The 20510-nt window shown below is 32.4% G+C and overlaps 3 protein-coding genes and 1 long non-coding RNA gene across 7 annotated transcripts; 1 reads left to right on the top strand and 3 right to left on the bottom strand.

Moving 5' to 3' along the window:
- The first annotated feature begins 364 nt into the window (after window positions 1-364).
- LOC107360612 (uncharacterized) lies at window positions 365-19949 on the top strand. 4 transcript variants are annotated; one of them, XM_089267674.1, is made up of 6 exons: window positions 365-1481; window positions 1569-1687; window positions 1806-1879; window positions 1954-2590; window positions 2671-2789; window positions 19330-19949. In XM_089267674.1, exons 4-6 carry the CDS (start codon window positions 1996-1998, stop codon window positions 19561-19563), a joined length of 948 nt encoding a protein of 315 aa, XP_089123800.1. In that variant the 5' UTR covers window positions 365-1481; window positions 1569-1687; window positions 1806-1879; window positions 1954-1995; the 3' UTR covers window positions 19564-19949. The 4 variants fall into 4 exon arrangements, with proteins under 4 accessions (XP_089123800.1, XP_089123799.1, XP_089123798.1 ...); XM_089267673.1 differs by having other exon boundaries at window positions 1768-1879; XM_089267672.1 differs by having other exon boundaries at window positions 1569-1879.
- Window positions 3307-6141, bottom strand: LOC149094266 (uncharacterized). The gene is made up of 5 exons (XM_089267671.1): window positions 5983-6141; window positions 5623-5917; window positions 4970-5414; window positions 3640-4278; window positions 3307-3584 (listed from the first exon to the last, which is right to left on the bottom strand). The coding sequence occupies exons 1-5, from the start codon at window positions 6021-6023 to the stop codon at window positions 3487-3489; spliced, it is 1518 nt and encodes a 505-aa protein (XP_089123797.1). The 5' UTR covers window positions 6024-6141; the 3' UTR covers window positions 3307-3486.
- On the bottom strand, window positions 6377-8340 carry LOC107360611 (uncharacterized). Its single transcript, XM_015927301.3, has 5 exons — window positions 8086-8340; window positions 7890-8022; window positions 7695-7837; window positions 7357-7604; window positions 6377-6946 (listed from the first exon to the last, which is right to left on the bottom strand). Exons 1-5 carry the CDS (start codon window positions 8126-8128, stop codon window positions 6752-6754), a joined length of 762 nt encoding a protein of 253 aa, XP_015782787.2. The 5' UTR covers window positions 8129-8340; the 3' UTR covers window positions 6377-6751.
- LOC112538642 (uncharacterized) lies at window positions 10616-15694 on the bottom strand. The gene is made up of 2 exons (XR_016198753.1): window positions 12018-15694; window positions 10616-11886 (listed from the first exon to the last, which is right to left on the bottom strand). It is a non-coding gene; the product is annotated as an uncharacterized LOC112538642 (long non-coding RNA).
- Window positions 19950-20510: the final 561 nt, after the last annotated feature.

The raw sequence follows: 20510 nt of genomic DNA, 5'->3' as shown, positions 1-20510 counted from the left end.
GCGTAAATGGTTGAAGAAGAGAAGATTGAAAAAACAAAGAATCAAGTTCGTTCATGATTCCAATATCAAGATGAAGCAAAGTGGCAACTCGATTGTCCAACACGAGTAAATAGCTTTGCATAATTTCAAGTTTCCCATTTGGCGAAGAAACAAAAACCTTGAAAAATGCAATGTTAATGATAATCCCACCTTCCACCCTCTTTGAGCCACCCCGAGACTGAAACTCCTCCTGAATGTCCTTTCACCTTAACTAACTGAAACTCCTCCTTTACTTGTCTTACATTTTCTTACCTTTCTCTCTCTCGACTCTCTCTACTCTCTTCCTATCATCATGGATGAAGAGGATAACTTTGCCAGTCTTGTTTAAGCTGTTGATCCGACATGAAGTTTTATCTTGTTACAATCAGTATTACTTAGTTTTGTACTTTTTTCAGTTTCTTTTTGTTTCTTGTTTTACTTTTTTTTCCTCCTCATTTAATATTGGATAATCAAACATTGTAATCAATTGCTGTTAATCAAAATTAAAGTGAATCCAAGTGAGTGAATCAACGTGTTAAGAGTACGAGAGAAGACGGGAAAAGTAAATGAAAACGAAAGCTTAAATTAGCTCATTTCTCATCAATCAGTTTATCACCAAATTGTTTACAAGGAAAGGTCTGACCATTTGCAGAGAAGCAAAAAAAAAGATTTGACCAAAGCCATTCCAACAGATTGTCACTGCCCAACCCAGTCTAATTAGGCTCATTTGCTTCAAGCAACATTCAATTTTGACATTTATTTTCTTGTAATTCAACAGCATTCAACAATCAATCAACGATACTCCAAATCTCAGGAATTATCAAGCTAAAGATTAACCAAAACTGCAGATTTCACTTTTTGTTGTTTCAACTTTTTCTTCTTCTCAGTCTTTATCAAAATCTTACTGATTTCATCAAAGTTTTGTTTCCATGTGTCTGTGTGTGTGACCCTCAAATGTGTGGATTCCTGTGTCCATCTTCAATGGTCAACTTGATAACCAAGGTTATCTCAAGTGTTAAGGTTAAGACCATCTAAAGTGGCCTTAAGTGGCCCAATTGTAGGTCTTGCAAGAAGCAAAAGAAGGAGAGGTGAAAGTGAAGATAAAAGCCAGGTAAAGAAGAGCGAGCAAGAAAAGGGAAGAGAAAAAACGAAAGCGACTAACAAAAAGACCGAACAGAAAAGACGGAATAAGACGGAATAAGAAGAGTCGGAAGAGGACGAAGAGGACAACCAAGAAGAAGAAGAAGAAGGAAGAGAAATAGAAACAAAAAACAAATACCAGAGAAGAAGAAAAATGATGAGGAAGAATCAAGATCAGAGGGAAAAAAGTGAAAACTTGAAGCATGTCAATGACGATTGCTTATCATCTCAGTGACTTCTCTTCGTTCCGTTCACGTTCAATCCGCTTTATTATACATAAAATTATAATCACATTGTGCCTCTACCTTTTATCCTGCCACTTGGTGAGTAACTTAACCTTTCTCAACCTTTATCAACTCAATCATTTACCTTTATCATCTTCATTACAACCTTTTCCAACCTAAAACCAGATCAACCTTTAAACTTGATTAATGTCATCGACTATCGACTAGAGTTGCAGCTAAATTTATCTTGTTAATTAGCCAAATCAATTAGCTTTCCAGTTTAAATAAGAGGCTTCATTGAAAAGGTAAAAAACTATGAAAATTTTACCAAAAAATGGACTTTTACTTTTACACATTTCTCAATGAAAACCTCTTCCAACCTCAGCCAAATGAGATTGAAAATGTTTACAGTTTACAGTTTAGTTTGCTTCCAGATTTGCCTGTTGATTGAATTGTTGATTAAAAGAGGAAAAGAGTTAGATGCTTCAATTGAAAAGGTTTGCATTAATCACTTCAATTTACTAACAAATTCAATTTTCTTTTCTTCTCTCTCATTCTTCCATGATTACAGGTACAAAGTAAATTTGTTGCTCAACGAAAGATTCAAGTTCCAATGGTTGTTGATATTCAAACACGTTTCACTTTACCTCAACAAATTGTTGTTGACAATTTTAACAAACCTCGATTGTGTTCAAATTTAGCACCAAAAAAATCTTTTAAATCAAACATATCAACATTTTCAAGTTACTCATCATTACCACCTTCAATCTCATCAAGTTTACCTTTAAGTGTCTCAACCATATCATTACCAGGATCATTAGGCAATTATGAATCAATTTTACCACCTTTACAATCAAATACCAAATTTACATCAACCTCATCAACAACAACCTCATCCTTTTCATCACCTTTATATACCTATTCATCATCAAGTTCACCAGCAAATTCAAGCCCAGAATATCCAAGCATATCCATGTCACCCTCACTAGCAACATTAAATTATCTCAACTCAAGCCAACCATCGACACCTTTGAGCCATAAAAGACGCCACGAGAAGCACCATCAACAACAAGCCAAATCAAAGTGTCACTCGATAAAGGTTCATCGATCAAAAATGGTCTTCATTCAACCCTTATGTAGTAAACATTACCTTCACATTACGGGTAAAACTGTTAGAGCAACCAAAACATCTCATCTCATTGACAGCGGTAAGTCAACTTTTATTTTTCATTTTTTCTTCTGTTTTTTTCTCTTCTTTTTCAATTCTCAATTCCATTCTTGTTCACAGTCTTTAATATAACTGCAATGGCCATTCGAGGTAAAAGATCTGGAACTTTGGTCAGATTCCAAGATTTAAGATCTGGAAAGTATATTTGTTACAATAAAAAGGGTAAAATTGTTGCAAAGGTAAGAATCGAAATCTTTTTTCTCTTTTTTCTCCGAACTCTTTTTGGCTCATTTTTTTGTAGTCTGACCAGATGAAATTAAAGAGCGGAAAAAGCACATTTATCAAATCAAAATGATCACTCAAATAATGCTCTTAATTGCTCGTAAATTAGACAAGCTTTCAATATAGCTGATGAAGCGAGCAAGAATTAAATGGAAGAATGAAAAGCAGAGAAAAGAGTAAAACGAATAAGGTTGAATATTTTTGGAATTAACTTGATTATACCAAATTACCTTGATTTGTTTCTACAATTTACTCACAATTATTGTTATCCTAAATTATATTTACAAGAAAATGAGTGAAAAAACAACAATTTTTAGCTTTGCGATTTGTTAAGTTAATAAAAAAAAGAGATTTTCTGGTCTTCTCTTGGCTCTAAAAAAAGAGCTGATTGATTGCATTATTGTGATTTCATGTTTATCATCAATTTCCCATGATTAAAGTGAATAATAACTACTTCATGGTAATGGTAACATGTAATATGTAAAACAAGAAACCTTGAAGTTTCATGCCATTTATTTTCACAAAGGTTTACCTTTACAGCCGTTTAATGCTACATTAACAATTGCAAATGTTTAACTGTAATTTTACATTTTTTGTCATTCACTTTGGAAATTGTTTGCCTCAAATCTTTGAGGTCACTTTTTTGGTCAACATTTAACGGCAAATTTTGATCTTTTCCAGTTGAGATGAGATTGACGATGAATGTGATCTTGATTGATTTTGTGGTGCAAGTTGACTCCAGGAATGCCCTTCTGTAATTAGTAATCAATCATTAAAATCTTTCTTCTTACGGTTTTCAGACTTTACCTGTTGATAGATCAATGTATGACTTTGATTTTGACCCGGTTCGACTGGGCAATGTTTGACTGTAACCGTATTCGGTTGGGTTTGCAGTCGATTCTCGTCTTAGTGAAGTGTATTTATCGACTGTGTAATTACGCTTGGAATGGTGAGAGTGATGAGCGTGATGATCATGATGATGTTTGTTTTGTTGATCATAATCTGGCTTTGGTAATTTTATTGAGCCAAGATTAGTATTATGATTGGATGTTGTTAAGGTTGACCATGAATGGCTTCGATTATTTTCTTGTAATTGATTGATTCCAACCAATTTGTTTATATTTTTAGCTGCTTTTGCTGTTGTTGATGATGAAGATGATGATGATGATGGATAATATTCCGAAGATAAGTGAAGGTTATTTGTTGAATTGGATAGAGATACTGATGATCGATAACTGTGAGTTGGATGAAGGAATACACTTGATAATGAACGATAACTGGCTTCAGTTGTTGCCACTGATATTTCAGATGATGAACTATCTGAATCTTTGACCGGCGAAGGGGATCGAGTCAGGTTGATTGAAGGTGTACTACCAGAGAGGCTTCCAGTCAGGTGGGTTAAGAAGGATAAAGGTGATCGACGTCGCTTCACTTTACGTTGATACTCTGTTGGTTGACCAAAAAGATTAAAAAAGATTAGCTTTAAATAATTGAATTTGCTTTCAAATTTCAATTTTTTAGACTTTTCTTAATAGTTTTTCATTCTTTTGGAATTGCATTTTTGTTTATTGTCATTCAAATGTTGCTTTTGAATTGCATTTAAACCCTGTTTCAAAGGGTTAATAACCAGCAATCTTTGTTTTATATGGGAAACTGGGCTTAACTTTGAACCGTTAACCAACTGTCAATCAAGTTAAGGAAAAGTAAATTTTCAGGTTTTTATTTTTTCAACAATTTTCATCTTCCTTTCAGTTTATAATTCAGCAATTTATCATTGAGTCTTTAATGGCAATTTTATGAGGCATTTCAGCAGGAATTTTAGATTTAATTTGATAAAAACAATAAAATGTTTAAATCGATTCAACTTTAAGCGCTATTTTTGAAAAGAAATAGCTTCAAGTCGATCCTCAAAATAACCTTTTCTGCCTTTTAGACTTTTCGATTTCATCAATTTCATGTTGAATTTCGGAAAGATTATCGATCAAGATTGTGCATTTTTTAGAAATGAACAATTCTTTGGATAACATTTTCCAAAAACACGAAATTCACCAAAAGCTAAAGATTCGAATTTTAGTTTTCTCAAAGATTGTCGAAATTTTTCTCATTCTAATGCTTCTCATGTTCAATTGAAACTTACTTTGAGGTATTTTAGCCTTAAGTATATCAAGAGCGACGATGTTGATTATGATCAGATATGAAGGTGTTTCCAGTAGATCCCATGTTTCCCGACCAAAACAGATCAAACTTATTGTCTCCAATTCCAGTTGTCGACGAACCGGATAAATATTTGACTCACTATTGGCACTGTCCAAGGTATTGTTATTGATAGCAATACCAACTGGACTGATATTACTGTTGAAATGCAAGTTGATTTGATTTGAAACTCGAGACTCAATTTGATCAAGAAACAAATTGATATCAAACAAGGTTTCCCTTTGATGAGGCAACAATCTAATTGTTCCCAAACCATCGGCTCGTTTATTATCAGGTTGAGATAAATTGAAACCACGAATAAATATACGAGATTCAGTTTGATTGTTGACGACAATGTTACCCGATTCTTCCATGATTACATCGATTCCCTGAACAGACAAAAAAAGACCAATTAAAGGCAAATGAACACACAAGAAGCTCTCAAACAAAAAACAACCAAAAGTGAAATTTTCAATTATCTAATGAGAAGCGCAAAGAAAAATGTTAACATTTATTACGATTGTTAATTACTCATCGCTATCAATTTGTTTGTACAATCATTTATTGTTACCAACGGCTAATAAAGTTTAGTCTTACCTGATCGAGATGTGATAAAGCTTCAATTGTAAGTTGATCCCGGTTTGGATTGGGAAAGCCAGCCAAACCAATTGTCAGTCCATCGAAGCCAATCGTTGAATTTGTTATTCTAACAATGGAATCGCACTGGTTTGGACTACTTCGAGCATAAGCCTTGGCCAGACGGCGATTCTTCTCCATGTAAACGATTTTCCCCCAAATCTCGGAATCAATTGTATCAAACTTGTCGGTAACTTCACGAATGTTGTCGGTAAACAGGGAAAGTTCATCAGACCAACTTTCGATTTCTTTTTTACTAAAGAAGAGAAAAGAATGGAATGAAAAGACGGAAACGGAGAAAAGTCAGAAGTCGAAACTCACCTTGACTCGTTGGCACGTTTTCTGAGTAAACTTCGAGACATAATTCGATGTTGAGCGAAATGGAAAAGAAGAAGAGAAAAATTCTTGTTATTGTTTCCTTCGTTACCAACCAACTAGAAGTAATTTTTGTTGCCTTTTCTTTCACAGTTTATGAGAGTTTAATTTTGCTCACATTTAATTTTATCAGTTGAATCATCATGAATCAGATAGCGATTCAAGGTTAATGAATTGCCAACAATTTGGAGCTTTTCTCGAGTTTGCCTTTTCAATCTTATCTTTCAATTGCAACTACTAACTTTTTATGAGGCCAACTAATAATAACAATCACAACGATTATAACTGTTGATAATTGTGTTTAGTTTGATGACAATGGGTATTCATGATGAAGTTCAGGTTTCAGGAACAGTAAGTTAGTAATGATTTATTAAAGCATAAATATTGATACAACTTTGGGCATTTTTACTCTCATTCATATGATTTAAGGTTCCACATTGTACAGTTAAAAAGGTGAACATAAAAGGTTTAGATTAACAGTTAATCGTTGGGTTTGAGTCTTGATTGAAATGACACAAAAGAAGGCAAAATTGTTGGTTCCTTTGATTGACATTTTTGTGGTTTGTTTGTTCAACCATTGAATGCCATTATAAACATCGATCAGGCTTTAATCAAGAAATTAATTCCTGTTTTCGTTCGTTTCAATTTCATTGTTTTACTTTTTTGCTTTCTTTGTGTTTTTGCGTTTTTTTGTTTCAACATTTTGCACACTTCTTTATGATCCTTGATCAAGTTCAGTAAACATTTTAATTGACGTTGTTATCGGTGATTTATGCCTTGGAACAAAGTTTATCTTTGAAGGATCTTCACCAATTTCAAGTAAAGTCTTCCAAATGTTACCGTCCAAGTGAGCTGCACAATCTTCATATGATTTGTGTTTACCGCAAGTATAATCAACGCCTTCAGCAATCTATAAATTAGAGGAACAACAATTTACATTAGATTCAGTTTCTTTCAGGTTAATGTTTATCATTAGGTCAACAGATTTCAAATCTTTCCGTTCATTTTATGATGAAACAAAATTTTAGTTTCCAAACTTTTGTTGCGCCAAAATTGAACTTCAGTGAAAATTGTTTTTACGATTTACGAATCGATTAAAGATTTTTTCATTTAAGTTCAAATTTGACTGAAACATTTCATCAAGTCTTGAAACATTATTCAGTTTTCCGTCAACTTTTTGCTTCTGTTCAAGTCAACATTGAAAATTAACTTGAGATTCAAATTGAAGGAAAAAATATTTGGAATAAAAAATTTTCGATTTTTTTCCAAGACGAAAAAGAACTTCACGAATTTTGTATTCTTTATAATAATGATACTTACAGTTGAGCCAACCATTTTGTCGAAGTAATCACTAGTCTCAGGTCCAGTTACCGCTTCGCATAGTTCCTTTGCTTTAGTAACAAAACAGTTATGAACCCAATGCAGTGAACAGCATCCAGTCAACACTCGCTCTTCTTTGGCCACATTTTGCATAATCCATTCCATTTGAGCATCATAGTTCTTCATGCAGGTATTCAGAGGTCCGAAACCACCCTTTGCCTTACCACATTGCATGTGTTTCATAAACTCTACTCATGAAAAGCGAAAGATAGGAATTGATGAAGAAGAGAAGTGAGAAAAATGGGAAAAGCCAAAAATTTTGAAAACTAAATGCTTACCCACTCGACCTTCCTTGGTGTGACAGCGTTTCTTGATATCTCGCTTGAAATCGTATTGAAAAACACCGAAAACAGTCTTGGGGAAACTGACCATACAATTGGCTGAATAATCCCGTACACATTGAATCGACTTGAAACTCTTACTAAAGTCAAACATTAGTTATTTGTTGAAACCATTTCTGTTGACAAACTTACTTGCAATGTTGATCCATTTCATCCTCAGTTGTTGGCATGATCATGGCATCATTACCAAAGACAGTCAATTCAGCAGCACAATTGTCGAAATCATCTTCCGTTTGAGTGCACTTCGGTTGAGGCGCCGATTGACCTAAACAGTTGAACAAGAAGATTAGACGACACAAGACAAAAAAACACAATCAACAAAACTCACCCGCAACAACCAACACTGTTAAACCAACAAACAATTTAAACATTTTTCTTCCTTTTTCTCAACTCTCTATTCGTTGATAAACTTGACAAAATTGATCAACACTAGCGATTGAAATCATTAAATAGTGATGAACAATTGGCACCAAATGACGAACCAAAAAACTTTTCCCTTCCCTGGTTAGACGTCAATGTAATCTAACCATAAGAAAAGTCCAAGTCTCACAATCAGTTGAACAATCGGTTGAAGAATCGAGGAAAAGTGAAATTGACGGTTAAATTAAAGTTGCCTTTATATATAAATTTGAATGTTTAACTTGTCTAACAATGAGAATCTCAATCGACTTTGAAAAACAATATTGTTCAATTGACTTTTAATGAGCATTGTCAATATTATTATTGGTAATCAATGAAGCGCAGTTTAACATTTAACCAACCATTAACGATCAGATAGTTGGCCAATAAATCAATAATCACGCAATTGTCTCATAAGGTGATGTTCAATGTGAATACGGAATGACAAAAATTAACTCATTAACCTTAAAAATTTTGCATTATTTGTCATTCGAATCGCAAATTTACCTGTTTACATGTTAATGCAATCAAGGACAATTTAAGTTTTCCATTTATTTGGATGAGACAATTTAGCCTTGAATTGATTTTCTTAAGGTTATTATCCAATTGATCAAGAATAATTTTCTCTGTTAATTATTCTTCCATGATTGTACTTTATCGTGTTACACTGAGCAACATGAGAAACAATTGAACAACTTTTTTTTCCATTTTTTATATCAAGTTTATTTTTGTCTTTAAAGCTTTCTTTAAAGTCTTATCATTGATTATCAACATTCAACATTCATCTGATTAATCAATCATTTGCAGGTTGAACATGAACATGAAAAATGAGTTTTGATTAAACACAATTACAATCAATTATTGCTTAAATGGTTTGCTGTCAAAATAAACCAACTTTTGATGTCTTAGTTTTACTCAACCAAATTAGCGTTAACCAGTTTTAGAAATGAAAATTAGCCAAAAAAAGGGAAAACAAGGCTGAGCAAGTTATAAAAAAAAGTTCATTTTTTCAGCGTATTTCAATGTTCCAAGAATTACTGTTATCAATCAAGACTGGTCAGTTGACTGGCGATATCAACAATGATATTCAACAACAATTACGATAAGAAAGTCTCGTTAATGTGAATAACAAAAAGTGAAAAAAATGACGATTATGATGAGCGTGAGGAAGAAAATGTTGATTTACTTGATTTACTTTTCATCTTTTTTTCTCAGGTAAAAATGTTGATAAAAGTTGAAAACATTTGTTGCATTTAAAGAAGCGCCTGAAGCAGTATGACATTGGATCCAAGAATTTAATCAGATTCAGGAATCGAGAAATCGTTGTAATTGAAAAGCGAAGGAAAACCTTTGAAAATAAAACGTGATTCTGATTGCAAAATGTTTCTCCAAATTGCAATTCTGTGTCTGTTTTCTTGAACAATTAAATTCTGCAAATCTGCATCTGAACATTACTGAGTGCAAAAAAATAGTCAATTAAATTTCGTAACATTTAATCAATTAACAAACAACAGTTAAAATCAAATTAATCACTTTTTTAATTTGCTTTCTACAACAATTGTTGATAAATAAACCATTAGACTGACTGAACATTTTCATACTTTTGATGAGTTTTCCTGAAGATAGCAATGTTGAGTCTCCAGTTGATTGTTAGTTGATTGTTCAAAGCTTAGTTACAGGTTCATTGACTACATAAACATCGTCTATATCGTCGTCTAATTGAATAACTTTCTTGATAAAATTATCTGAAAAATTCTTTACTCAATTCACTTCCAATCATAAAAAAACTTCGAGTTGGCTCAACGGTAAAAGACCCCAACAGAGGAGCAAATTTGATGGGCAAAGATGCACTCTTGTAGGTTGGGAGCTTCATCAACTTGGCCTAGTTAGACTCGACTCTGTGTGTTGGGAGAAGAGATAAAAAATGGAATTTTGAATTTTCTTTGAAATAGAAATCTTTCATGAATTTCAATGACTACATATAACATATTGTCAACATTAGTTCTGACAGTTATTCAATCTGATTTACTTGTTTCTCATTTTTTGTTCATAAGGTTCAATATCAAGGTTTAACGCCTAAGGTTACAAGATGAAATTAAACAAGAAACATTCATTTTTTTGGAAACTTGTTCATTGCATTTGAACATGAAAACTTGTAAATTTTTTGACTCAACATTTAATCATTTCTTACCTTTTCAAGTGAACCGTTTTTTTATTTATATTAACCTGTCAAGTAGTTGAACCCAGTCTTGAAACATTGAAATACACTGAGAACTGAATCATTAATTAGAGTTAAGATCTTGGCACATTAAAACATTTAGATATTTGGACATTTAAAAGCATTTAATTGTAACAAAGTAAACATTTTTATTGCACTTGCACTTGTTACTTTGCCATTAGGTCAATGGAATGAATTTAGGCAAAAAAATGAAACATTAAAGTTGGATAATCTTTTAATGTTGCTTTGCATTTATCATGTTTTAATGTTAATCTTGGTCATTGATCTTGAACATTTCAGCTTTTGAAAGGTAAAAATGAATTAGAATGAACAAAACTCGGTAAAAGTAAAAGAGGCAAAAGAAGTAAATTAACTTTCTATTTCAATTGAATGTTGATGAATTATGGTCGTCAATGGTCCATTGATGAAAGTGTAATTATGTTTTGAAGTTTATTATTGAGGAATAATCAGTTAATCAGCTTTTGACCACCCAATGGTCAAACCTAATAATGTATATTAATGAGTTGCTCTGTCGTCTGTTGACCATCAATGGATGAATAGAGGCACCCAATGGTCAAGGGTAAAGGAGAAAAGCAGGAAAATGGAAGAAAAAAAGTTGAATGTTAAATTGTGATTATTAAGCATGACGAGAGTGTTTGAAGCGCTCATGATGATAGAATGAGAATGTTGAATGATGAACAATGATAAACATCGAGTGTAAAATGATGTTGAAGAGGAAAGATTAACACAAATTGATACAATTAGAGGTTCAACAAGATGCTCTGATTATCAATAGATGATCAATGTTTATGTTGACGTTTGCCTGAAAAGAGAATCTTTTTTTCTCTTCTTTCATGATGACATTTCTGGTTCCATTGAATGGTTAGTTATTGATTGTCTTAATTTGTTTCACTAGGAATGTTAATTTAATTTGCTCTTTACCTTTACCTGAGAGAGCAAGATGACTGCGAGAAAAAACAAATGATGATTATCATGATGATCATGATGATGGTGAAAAAAGGTTGTATATTGTTGAGACTTAATGGTCGAGTAAAGTATCTTTACAAAGGCCTCCCGGTGTCAACCGTTATCGGTCAAGATTATCAATCAAAAGGTACATCTTTGGATAATTAATGAACAGGGAGACAAAACTGATTAGTTGATGAGCCTGGTGATGGCCGACGACACTGTATGTGGTCAATGAATGTTTTTTTGGATATCATTAATTGTTAATTGGACATTAAAAAGTTAATTGATTTGACTCTTTGAAAGATTGAAATTCCTTTGAATTTTTGTTTTTTCTCCAAAAAAAACGAATAAAATTTTTGAATTTTACTTTTACCTCAACCTAAGGTCAACCTTTTGTGGAAACCAATTTTATCCCAATTTTGGCTATTAATAGGGAAGAGGGTAAAGGTGATACTTTTATTAAGTTAATTGTTGATTTGAAACGGAAAAGGTTATGTTTTTGCTGACCAATCAGTGGATAGGAAATTGAACTGTCATCTGAATCTGTAATAAATAATAATGATCATAATGAGCAATAAGATGAACAATTAAGTGAATGGTCAAGAGGTAAAGGTTGCTGTTTTGTCCTGGTAAAGGTAATAAGTCTTGTCTTTTCTCATCTTCATTCCTCTTACCTTTTCTTCCTTTGCAATTGCTTCTTTTTTTTGTTTCTCAACTGTGAGGGTGAAGTTGAAATGTCTTAACTTTTGACTATTGTCCAGTTTTACAAGAAAAATGGTCCACAGAGGAAAGGACAAGAAAAAGGTTACAATAGAGTTTTGTGTTTTACCCATTGAAAGATGATGAAGATGATGATGGTGATGATGATGATAACACAATGTATATTAAGAAAAGCTTGTTACCAGGTAAACAATGGTAAAAAGAGGAGGAAATATTAGTGGTGAAAGGTAGGTTTACTTTGGACGAAAATGATATTCTTCCTTCTTCTCTTCAATGTGTATAGATATACCTCAATTATGGGCTAAATTGTTCAGGTTAAAGAGAAGAAGAAGAAGAAGAGAAATGGTCGAAATAATTGTCATGTATTATTAGTATTATTATTATATACGGATACACATCATTTGGATACCTTATAATCAACCAGGAAACCGGACATGAACTAGCAAACCAATTCTCTTGAGATGATCAAGACCATTGACCATTCAAGTGAAGGGAAAACAAAAGGATAACGAATGATACAAAAGTAAAGGCTTTGTGAAAACAGGAATCAAGAGGTTCGACCAAATTGAGATGTATTTTAACAATCAATTTACTTCTCAGTTGGGTGAAGACTTTCAGTTTTTCATTTGATTTGATTTGATTTGATTCTAATGAACATTTCATTTCACTTCAGTATGCTTGTAGACGGAGTTATTTCGAGGTTTGAATGTCTACTCTCATTGAGTTGCAATGAAAATGACCAAATTTTAGAGACAATATCTCGCGAATCATTTGACTCACAATGAAACTAACAATGTAAGGTTGCTGAATGCTGGATCAAATGACGCCTTTCTCATTCAAATCGTGCAATAGACAACATGTTTCCTTGTTGGTTTACAGTCAATTTGTTGTAGATCAAGAAAGATATTGTAATCGGTCATTCAAGTGACAAATCTTGGTCAATCTAATCTTCCACATCTTAGACGATTTGCTATATTTTTGACTTAAAGCTGCTTCTCTAGACACAAAACAACCTTATGCTGCATAAGAGTTCAAGACTCAAGACTGACTCAAAGTTTAGATTGATTACAAATTTAAATTAAAACTCTTAATCACAGTTTTTTTTTCAGTTACTAAATTCATTTTATCCAGCAACCCAAGTTTAACTCAAAGTCTAGCTTTTAATTGATCACCAGGTTAATGGAAAAGCAAATATCATGAATCTCAAGTTGACTTGCACCTAACGATTCATTGGAAAGTTCAAGTCTGTTGAAAGGTTTTATCAAAGTCTGACAATTGAATCCAAATGAACCTTAAACCTTTATGAAACATTGAGTAAAATTGATTCCAACAAACGATCAACAAAACAGATTCTAGTTTATGCAAACAATCATGTAACTCTGTTATGAGTGTTCAAGTGGATGTTTTCATTTGTATTGCTTTGAACCTGATCTTAAAGGTAACATTGATTGTTGCTGATGATCGCAATTTCAGCTCACACTAATCAAGTTACACTTAATTAGAGCGAGTGAAACAAAAAGCCAAGAGTGTTAACTTGATAAAAACTTGCCAAATGAATGATGAAGCAAAAAGAAGCGAAAGTATCTTCTGTCGACAATTTTTTTCCTTTACCTTTTCCTCTTGGTTAAAATGACAATTATCTTACCTTTATCATCATCTTGATCATTATTGTTATCATCAACATGATCATCTCTCAACAAATGAACCAAGGTTAATATGCTAATGAATGTAAATACAAACACACTCAATACCTGTCTAGGCAAGTAAAATGTCCAACTGTTCAGAGACAAGGAACAATGGTTATTAATCTCTATCCTTGCATGGTGAGAGACCAAGCCTAACCTGTTGAATATTGTTAATCATTTCTTTCATGACAAACAAAATCTCACCTTAATTATCTTACTAATCAAGTTAAACAGCAAAGGATATAATCATCAAGTGAAAACTGATAGGTATCATCAGATAACCAGATCAACTACAAGGTTGAAGCAAAAGGTTGGTTAATTTATAAAGATAAAGGTAAGATGAACAGAGATGATAAGGTAAAGAGGAAAAAAAAGAGAAGAAGCAGAATTAAAATTTAAATCAGATAATTATTCCTCATCATCATCTCTAGTCGCAAGACTTGCATTCCTAAACAGACCACAGGAGGCAGATGAAATTAGGTTGAGTTTAGGTTAAGACTGTTGATTGCTTTTTTTACCTTTAACTACTGGTAATAATATTGAACCATGAAGAGATTTTATCATCATCTTCCTCATCATCATCATCATCGTGGTTTTACCTTACAGTGACCCTTGCAAAAGTGAAAGGACTCATGAACAGGGCGCTGATTGAAGGGAAAAAGTTAAGTAGTTAAAGAACATCAAAAGAATCTCTTTTCGTCTTTTTCCCGTCAACATCTTTACCTCTGCAAAGGTGAAGGGAATTAGGTCAGCATTTCTTTTCGGTAAGTTGAGGTTTGAGCAAGAAAATGCTCTGCCAGAAAAGCAAAAGCCGTTTCCGTTGCTCCAAAGTTAACCCTTAAACCTTTGATAAGGGCAAAGAGGTGAAAGAAGAGGTTATCTTTGAAACAAACAAAAAAAGATGAGTTTGAAGGAAAAGGTAAAGGGAAAAGATTCAAACCATTTAACTTGAAAACAATTTGTCAGTTGAATCTTTTTTTTCTGTTGCCATATCATTTACATGATCATGTTTATTGATAACAACATTCAGTGCCAATGATAACATGAACAGATAAAACAACAACAACAATATTGAAATAAGAGTAAATCAGAATCCATTTTGAGTCAACCTTTAACGGTCAACATTGAAAATTAGATGAAGACCTTAATAAGCGTCAAATTGAAGTTGAGAATTTGGAGAAAAAATATTTTCTGAATTGGAAACAAAAGTTACTGAAATTGGAGCTGCAAGCTTGTCTACCAAATTAGCCATGAATTTGCATCAAAACGGAAACCTTTCCAGGTCTGACCTTTATCTTTTTTAGGACAGTAAATCAAGTAAAATTGTCTGTTACACAAAATATGGTCAATTATAGATATTAACAGAGTAAACGTTGAATGGAGCAAGAAATAATAGTAATAATAGTCTCTTGCTTACCTTATTTGTTAACCTTTTTTGTTGATCAATAGGGCATCATTATATTGACATGGGAGGTAAAAGGTCAATGATGAACAGTGAATGAGAAACATTTGCAAATGTATTTCACATTGCTTTTCATTTGACTTTTGGCAACATATTGCCTTGATTGATGAAAGGTTAATCATGAAATGTGATTATCAAACAGTTGATCAACAGCTTTAACCATAGAGTCGTAGGTTGTCCTCAAATGTACAATAATAACAAGACAGTGTAAAATGTCTATTATCATAATACATCAATGATAACTTTGAATATCTTATGAGGAAGAAACAATTTTTTTGTGTCTTTTCCTTTGTAAACAAGTAGTAATTTTAGTGGAAACTTGAATACGTTTCGTTGACTTTGCGTTCCTAGTTGTTGTGTTCCCTGCTCTTTTTGCCTCAAGTCGATCGTAAAGTAAATCATAAACTTGGAGACTTCCATTAGACTAGATCAATTAGACTGATAACACTGTAATCAGCCTTTTGTATCAGATAACAATTGATCTTGAAATGTTGATAAAAGTACGTTTTCATTGTTTGCTTTTATTGAGGGTGAAATATTGTAAATATTGAAGGCAACAACAAGTGGTCAAAGTGACTCTTGGAATCGTCCAGTTTCTCATTCTCATCATGCATTCTCACCATAAATGGATTCAAGTTGAGCTTAAACAATGGACCCGATTCACCTTTAATACCTTAACCATTGTAAGATATTGAGATTAGGAGCGGATTTTTTTAGATTTTTGACATTCTTTGATTGATTAAACTCTGTTTCATGATTATTACCTAAAGAGGCTAATGATTATGTGGTTATTGGTTGATTGATTTGGGTTTGGGTTTAAACTTTAATCATTAAGTTGTAAAGTGAAATGTTCAATTACCAGGTTAACCAAACATTACATTTGTACAAGTGTTCAAAAGTGTCTATTAAATAATCAAAATGATACACTTTGTAATTGAAATGCGAAATTTTGTATCATTTTTTTTCGAGAAAAAATTTTCTTCTTCTTCTTCTTCTTCTTCTTGGCCGATGTAACGCTTGTTGAGGTCACCAAATTTGATGGTTAGGAGCCTTCACTACCACCAACAGTGGGATTATCAATGGCAGTGTCCACTCCTCTTTCACTGACCCATCAACTGTCAAGGTCAATCAGTATTGACATTTCTGTCAAAAGTTGTTCAACTTGAGGAAGAAGAAGAAAAAATTGAAATTATTAAAGGCAAATACTCAATGAAACTTGTCCAAACATGGTTCAGTTAAATATTGAGTTTACCTGTCAAAACAGTTTTTTCTTGATGTTCTTGTTACCTTTGGGCTTGGCTTATATGTAACACTAAAGTTGTCTTGAAAAAAAATAACAGTTTGTCTGAAAATAATTTTTGAATAAATCAACAAATAATGAGAGAGGAACAATCAATGAACATTTTCTTGTATCCGTTTTCACTCCCATTTCACCCTCTTTCATGATTAATCGCAAGTGTGTGGCTGAAAGGTGTTACTTTATATTTACCTTTCTTGCTAATAACATGAAAGAACCGTTAATTAATCATTTTCAGGCAAAGATTCAGTCTATTCCAAGCGATTATTTAGATTCTCATCAATTTTTACCAATCATTAAGCTTCTTCCCTGATTGTGATTCTGTGAGTTAATCACTAAAGATGTTTATTTAAAGCGATTTTCAGTTGATTACAGATTTCCTTGTTTCAGTCATTTCTATCAATGTTGACCGATTGTTATTCAAATGATTAATGATAGCGTTTACAATTGATGAATTACATACTATAAAGTAAATGTTTATTGCTCATTATTGACATTAAATATTAGATGTTTATCAAAAGATTAAGTATTATTTGCATTGAGCTAATTCATTGCAATCAGTTGACATTCGTAGTTGAATAATTCAGGCTTTTCAGATTTAACAAGTTCTGCCGAGATTAAACTGATCTTTACCTGTGAAACCCATCAACGCTGTAACCTTTATTTTTAAACCATATTCAACCAATTAACTTGAACTGGTAAAATCTGCTGTTTGCTGGAAAATGTTTATTAGCATCAAATCAATTTTACCGATGAAAATACAGTTTCAGGGTGAAACAGATTCAGAAGCCAATCAATCAGTTAAACTCCAGTCAATCCAAGTCTAGTAATAAAAGTTGAAAATTGACTCTTATTGAGTGCAATGTTATAACTCATGAAAGGTAAAACCAGAAAATTAGATAAATGTAAAGGTTGAATGTAAACTCATTTAAAGTCAGTCTAGACTCAAATGAACTCATCTTTCAAAATTAATTGTTAGATAAACCATTGAAATAACCATTGAAATCTGCTTAAGAACAATTTATTATCAAAATAACCCGAAGACCAGAAAATGGGTGAACTTTGAGTAACCCTTAAAAGTAACATAAAATGTAATCTTTGAAGTAACCAATGATTCACAAAGCAATGTTAATGGCGTTATGACAACAGCTATAAAACATTAGCTGATAATTTGGATTTAATTTTTGCTTTAATCAGATGAAAGCCATTATACAACAAGACTAGGTTAGGTTAAACCGATCGATTGGTAATCAATGTTTTACCAGCATTTTTCACTTTTCACAATTTACATTTAAAATTGTTGCCAAATTATCATCTCAATTATCACCTTTTAACCTTTCCTGGTTCACCTTTCATCTTGAGGATATTACCATAACAAGTATCATCATCATTGGATTATTGGTTGTTGAACCGATTAACATTGGGTTAACATTGGGTTAGTCGTGTTAACAGGCAATGTTAAAGTAAATTAGAGTTGATTCAATGTTTTTACCAAAAAAGGCCATTTGATGAACACAATCATAATCATAATGACCATTATCTTCATCTCATTATCTGTTATCTAATCCCTCAATTATCATCTTATCCGGTATCATCTTAACCATCATCATGATTACCATTTTCATGTAGCAAAATGTTTACAATCGGAAAAGTGAATGATGATTGATGAGTAAATGGCGTTGAATCGCATTTGTTTTGTTCCTTGGTATTTAAAACATTCAACAGCAAATTGGCAAACGAAAAGCTTCAATAATTTAATTATCATTGAATGAATTACAATGAAATTTCCATCTAATTGTCGCTCGTGATTTACTTAAATCAGTGTTTAACCATTTAAGATTCACTTTGATAGGGAAAGAAATAAAATGCGTGCCAAAAAGGGAAACATTAATTTACCTGTTAAATTGTTTTAATGCAACAGTTTCCATTGTCTTCACCAATTTCAAATTGAAACGTTAACATCTTAATAGAGCCACAGTCAAGATACTCAAGAGCCACAATTAACAGCACTTACCTTTGCCGTTGTTGTTACTTTAATAACCATTTAACCATGAATAATAGCAGATCATAAAGTTGAACAGCAAAACCCAAAAAGGTTAACATTTTGCGAGATTATGCGCTTTTTTCGGCCTTTTTGTTTTCACGTAACCTTTTTGCCTTTTTTTTGTTTCACTTCTTTTTTTTGGGTTCAACTTTATATTATTATGGACTGAATAATGATGTTTTAAAAACTTCATCAACTGAATAAATGGGTTTCTTCTTGTTCCAGTCAATAATAATAACATCTTCATCGAGACCAACAAGGAAGATAAAGGTTACCCGATGAGTATGATTATAATGAAGATGAAGATGCAAAAAGCAATTGTAAAGGTCAATAGTTTATGCTAATTATAAACCGATAAACAGTTTTCTAGTTTTCATTGTTTTTTGTTTCGCTTTTCTTGCCTTCTCAACACTTTCAATTACAGTTAACGGCCTCTCAACCTTAAGGTTGGTCAAGCTGTTGGTTTAACCAGAAAATGGTTTAATTTCAACAAAAAGGCAACATTTTGCTTCCATTTTTTTGCACAACATTTCATTTCGTTCTTGATTTACCTCTTTTTGTTCACACACATTCACAATCTTTGACCATCAAATGACCAACATTTGATTGGAACGCTTTTTCCTGTCAAAATCATGATCATCTTGATAAATGTGTTTACATTTCAGCTTTTCATTGAATATCTTTTACTTCATCTGTTCATCTCTTGTTTCATCTCAATTTGCTTCTCAATGTAACTAAAAACTAACCTTTTTCTTGTTTCTTTTGTCCCTTTTTTCAGGAAAATGGTCAATGGGATTTATCGTGTATATTTCGAGAGCATCATTCAAATGGTCTTTCATTTAAATATCAATCTTTTTACAACAACAATTGGCACCTTGGATTTGACCCGAAAGGTCGACCCATTAGAGGAACAGTGAATCGACATGAGCGTAGTAAAAGTGGTTCAAGAAGATTGAAAATCAGTAAACATTGTTATGAGTTTTCCAAGATTAATATTAAACAATCCAATTAAGAGTATTTTGGACACTTTGGTCACCATTATGTTCATCATTATCAACAATTTACCAGTCACAATCAACTTCATTAATGCACAACACGATACATTCCAATCTTTTTTCTTCTCTCCTTTTCAATGAGCAAAAATTTCTCATCTTTTTTTACAACATTTTACACTATTTTCATTAATTATTGATAAGCATGAATTATTCATTTCCATGAACATGAACATCTCTAATTTCATTTTTTATATCAATTGTAATCCATTTCTTTTCTGCCAATATATGCCTCTTATAATCATGTTACAATCAATTGAATTAAAATGTGAATCAAGAGGAGTTTATCATTATATATGGTACATAATAAATAATAATGTATAAATAAATAGTATCCAACAAGTGATTTTAAAAGTCTTTTTGTCTTTCATTCATATCTTGAAGAAGCGCCAGAGCTACAGAGTTTATTTACATTTACAATTAAAGACGGAAACGTGATGAACATCATGTAAATGGTGAATTGAAATGGTCATTTACATGAACAAAATTGAGGTGGGAAATGTAAATGTCATTATCGATGTTGAAGAAAGCGTTTGCACTTTTGAGTCTGTTTTAGTTGAAAAGTCAATGTTTTTCAAATGATCAAGGAAATGAGACAGTCTGGCCCGGTTGAAGTCAATGTCTTATCCTTGTCCGATTGTCCAGTCTTGAAACACTTCATCCATTTTTAAAATGGCATTTGTGTTTGGTTAGCGGTTTGTTGAAATGGATGAAGTAGAGCCATCTTTTAGTGGCGATTGGTAGTTTACAATTATACTTTCTTGTGTTGATTAGAGTTTTCCTTTTCAAACCGAATAGTTCTTTAGGAAGATTATCCTGAATCTACTGTATAATTGATAATCCAACATCATCATTGGTACATGGAAATTTCGAGCTTCCCTGTTATTCAAATGAAAAAAGATATCTG

The sequence above is a fragment of the Tetranychus urticae genome, chromosome 2 (genome assembly GCF_039701765.1).
Source record: "Tetranychus urticae isolate SD_2017Ah chromosome 2, NJAU_TeUrti_SD_1.0, whole genome shotgun sequence".
NCBI classification, from domain to species: domain Eukaryota; kingdom Metazoa; phylum Arthropoda; class Arachnida; order Trombidiformes; family Tetranychidae; genus Tetranychus; species Tetranychus urticae.
This window is presented reverse-complemented; position numbering and strand designations above follow the sequence as displayed.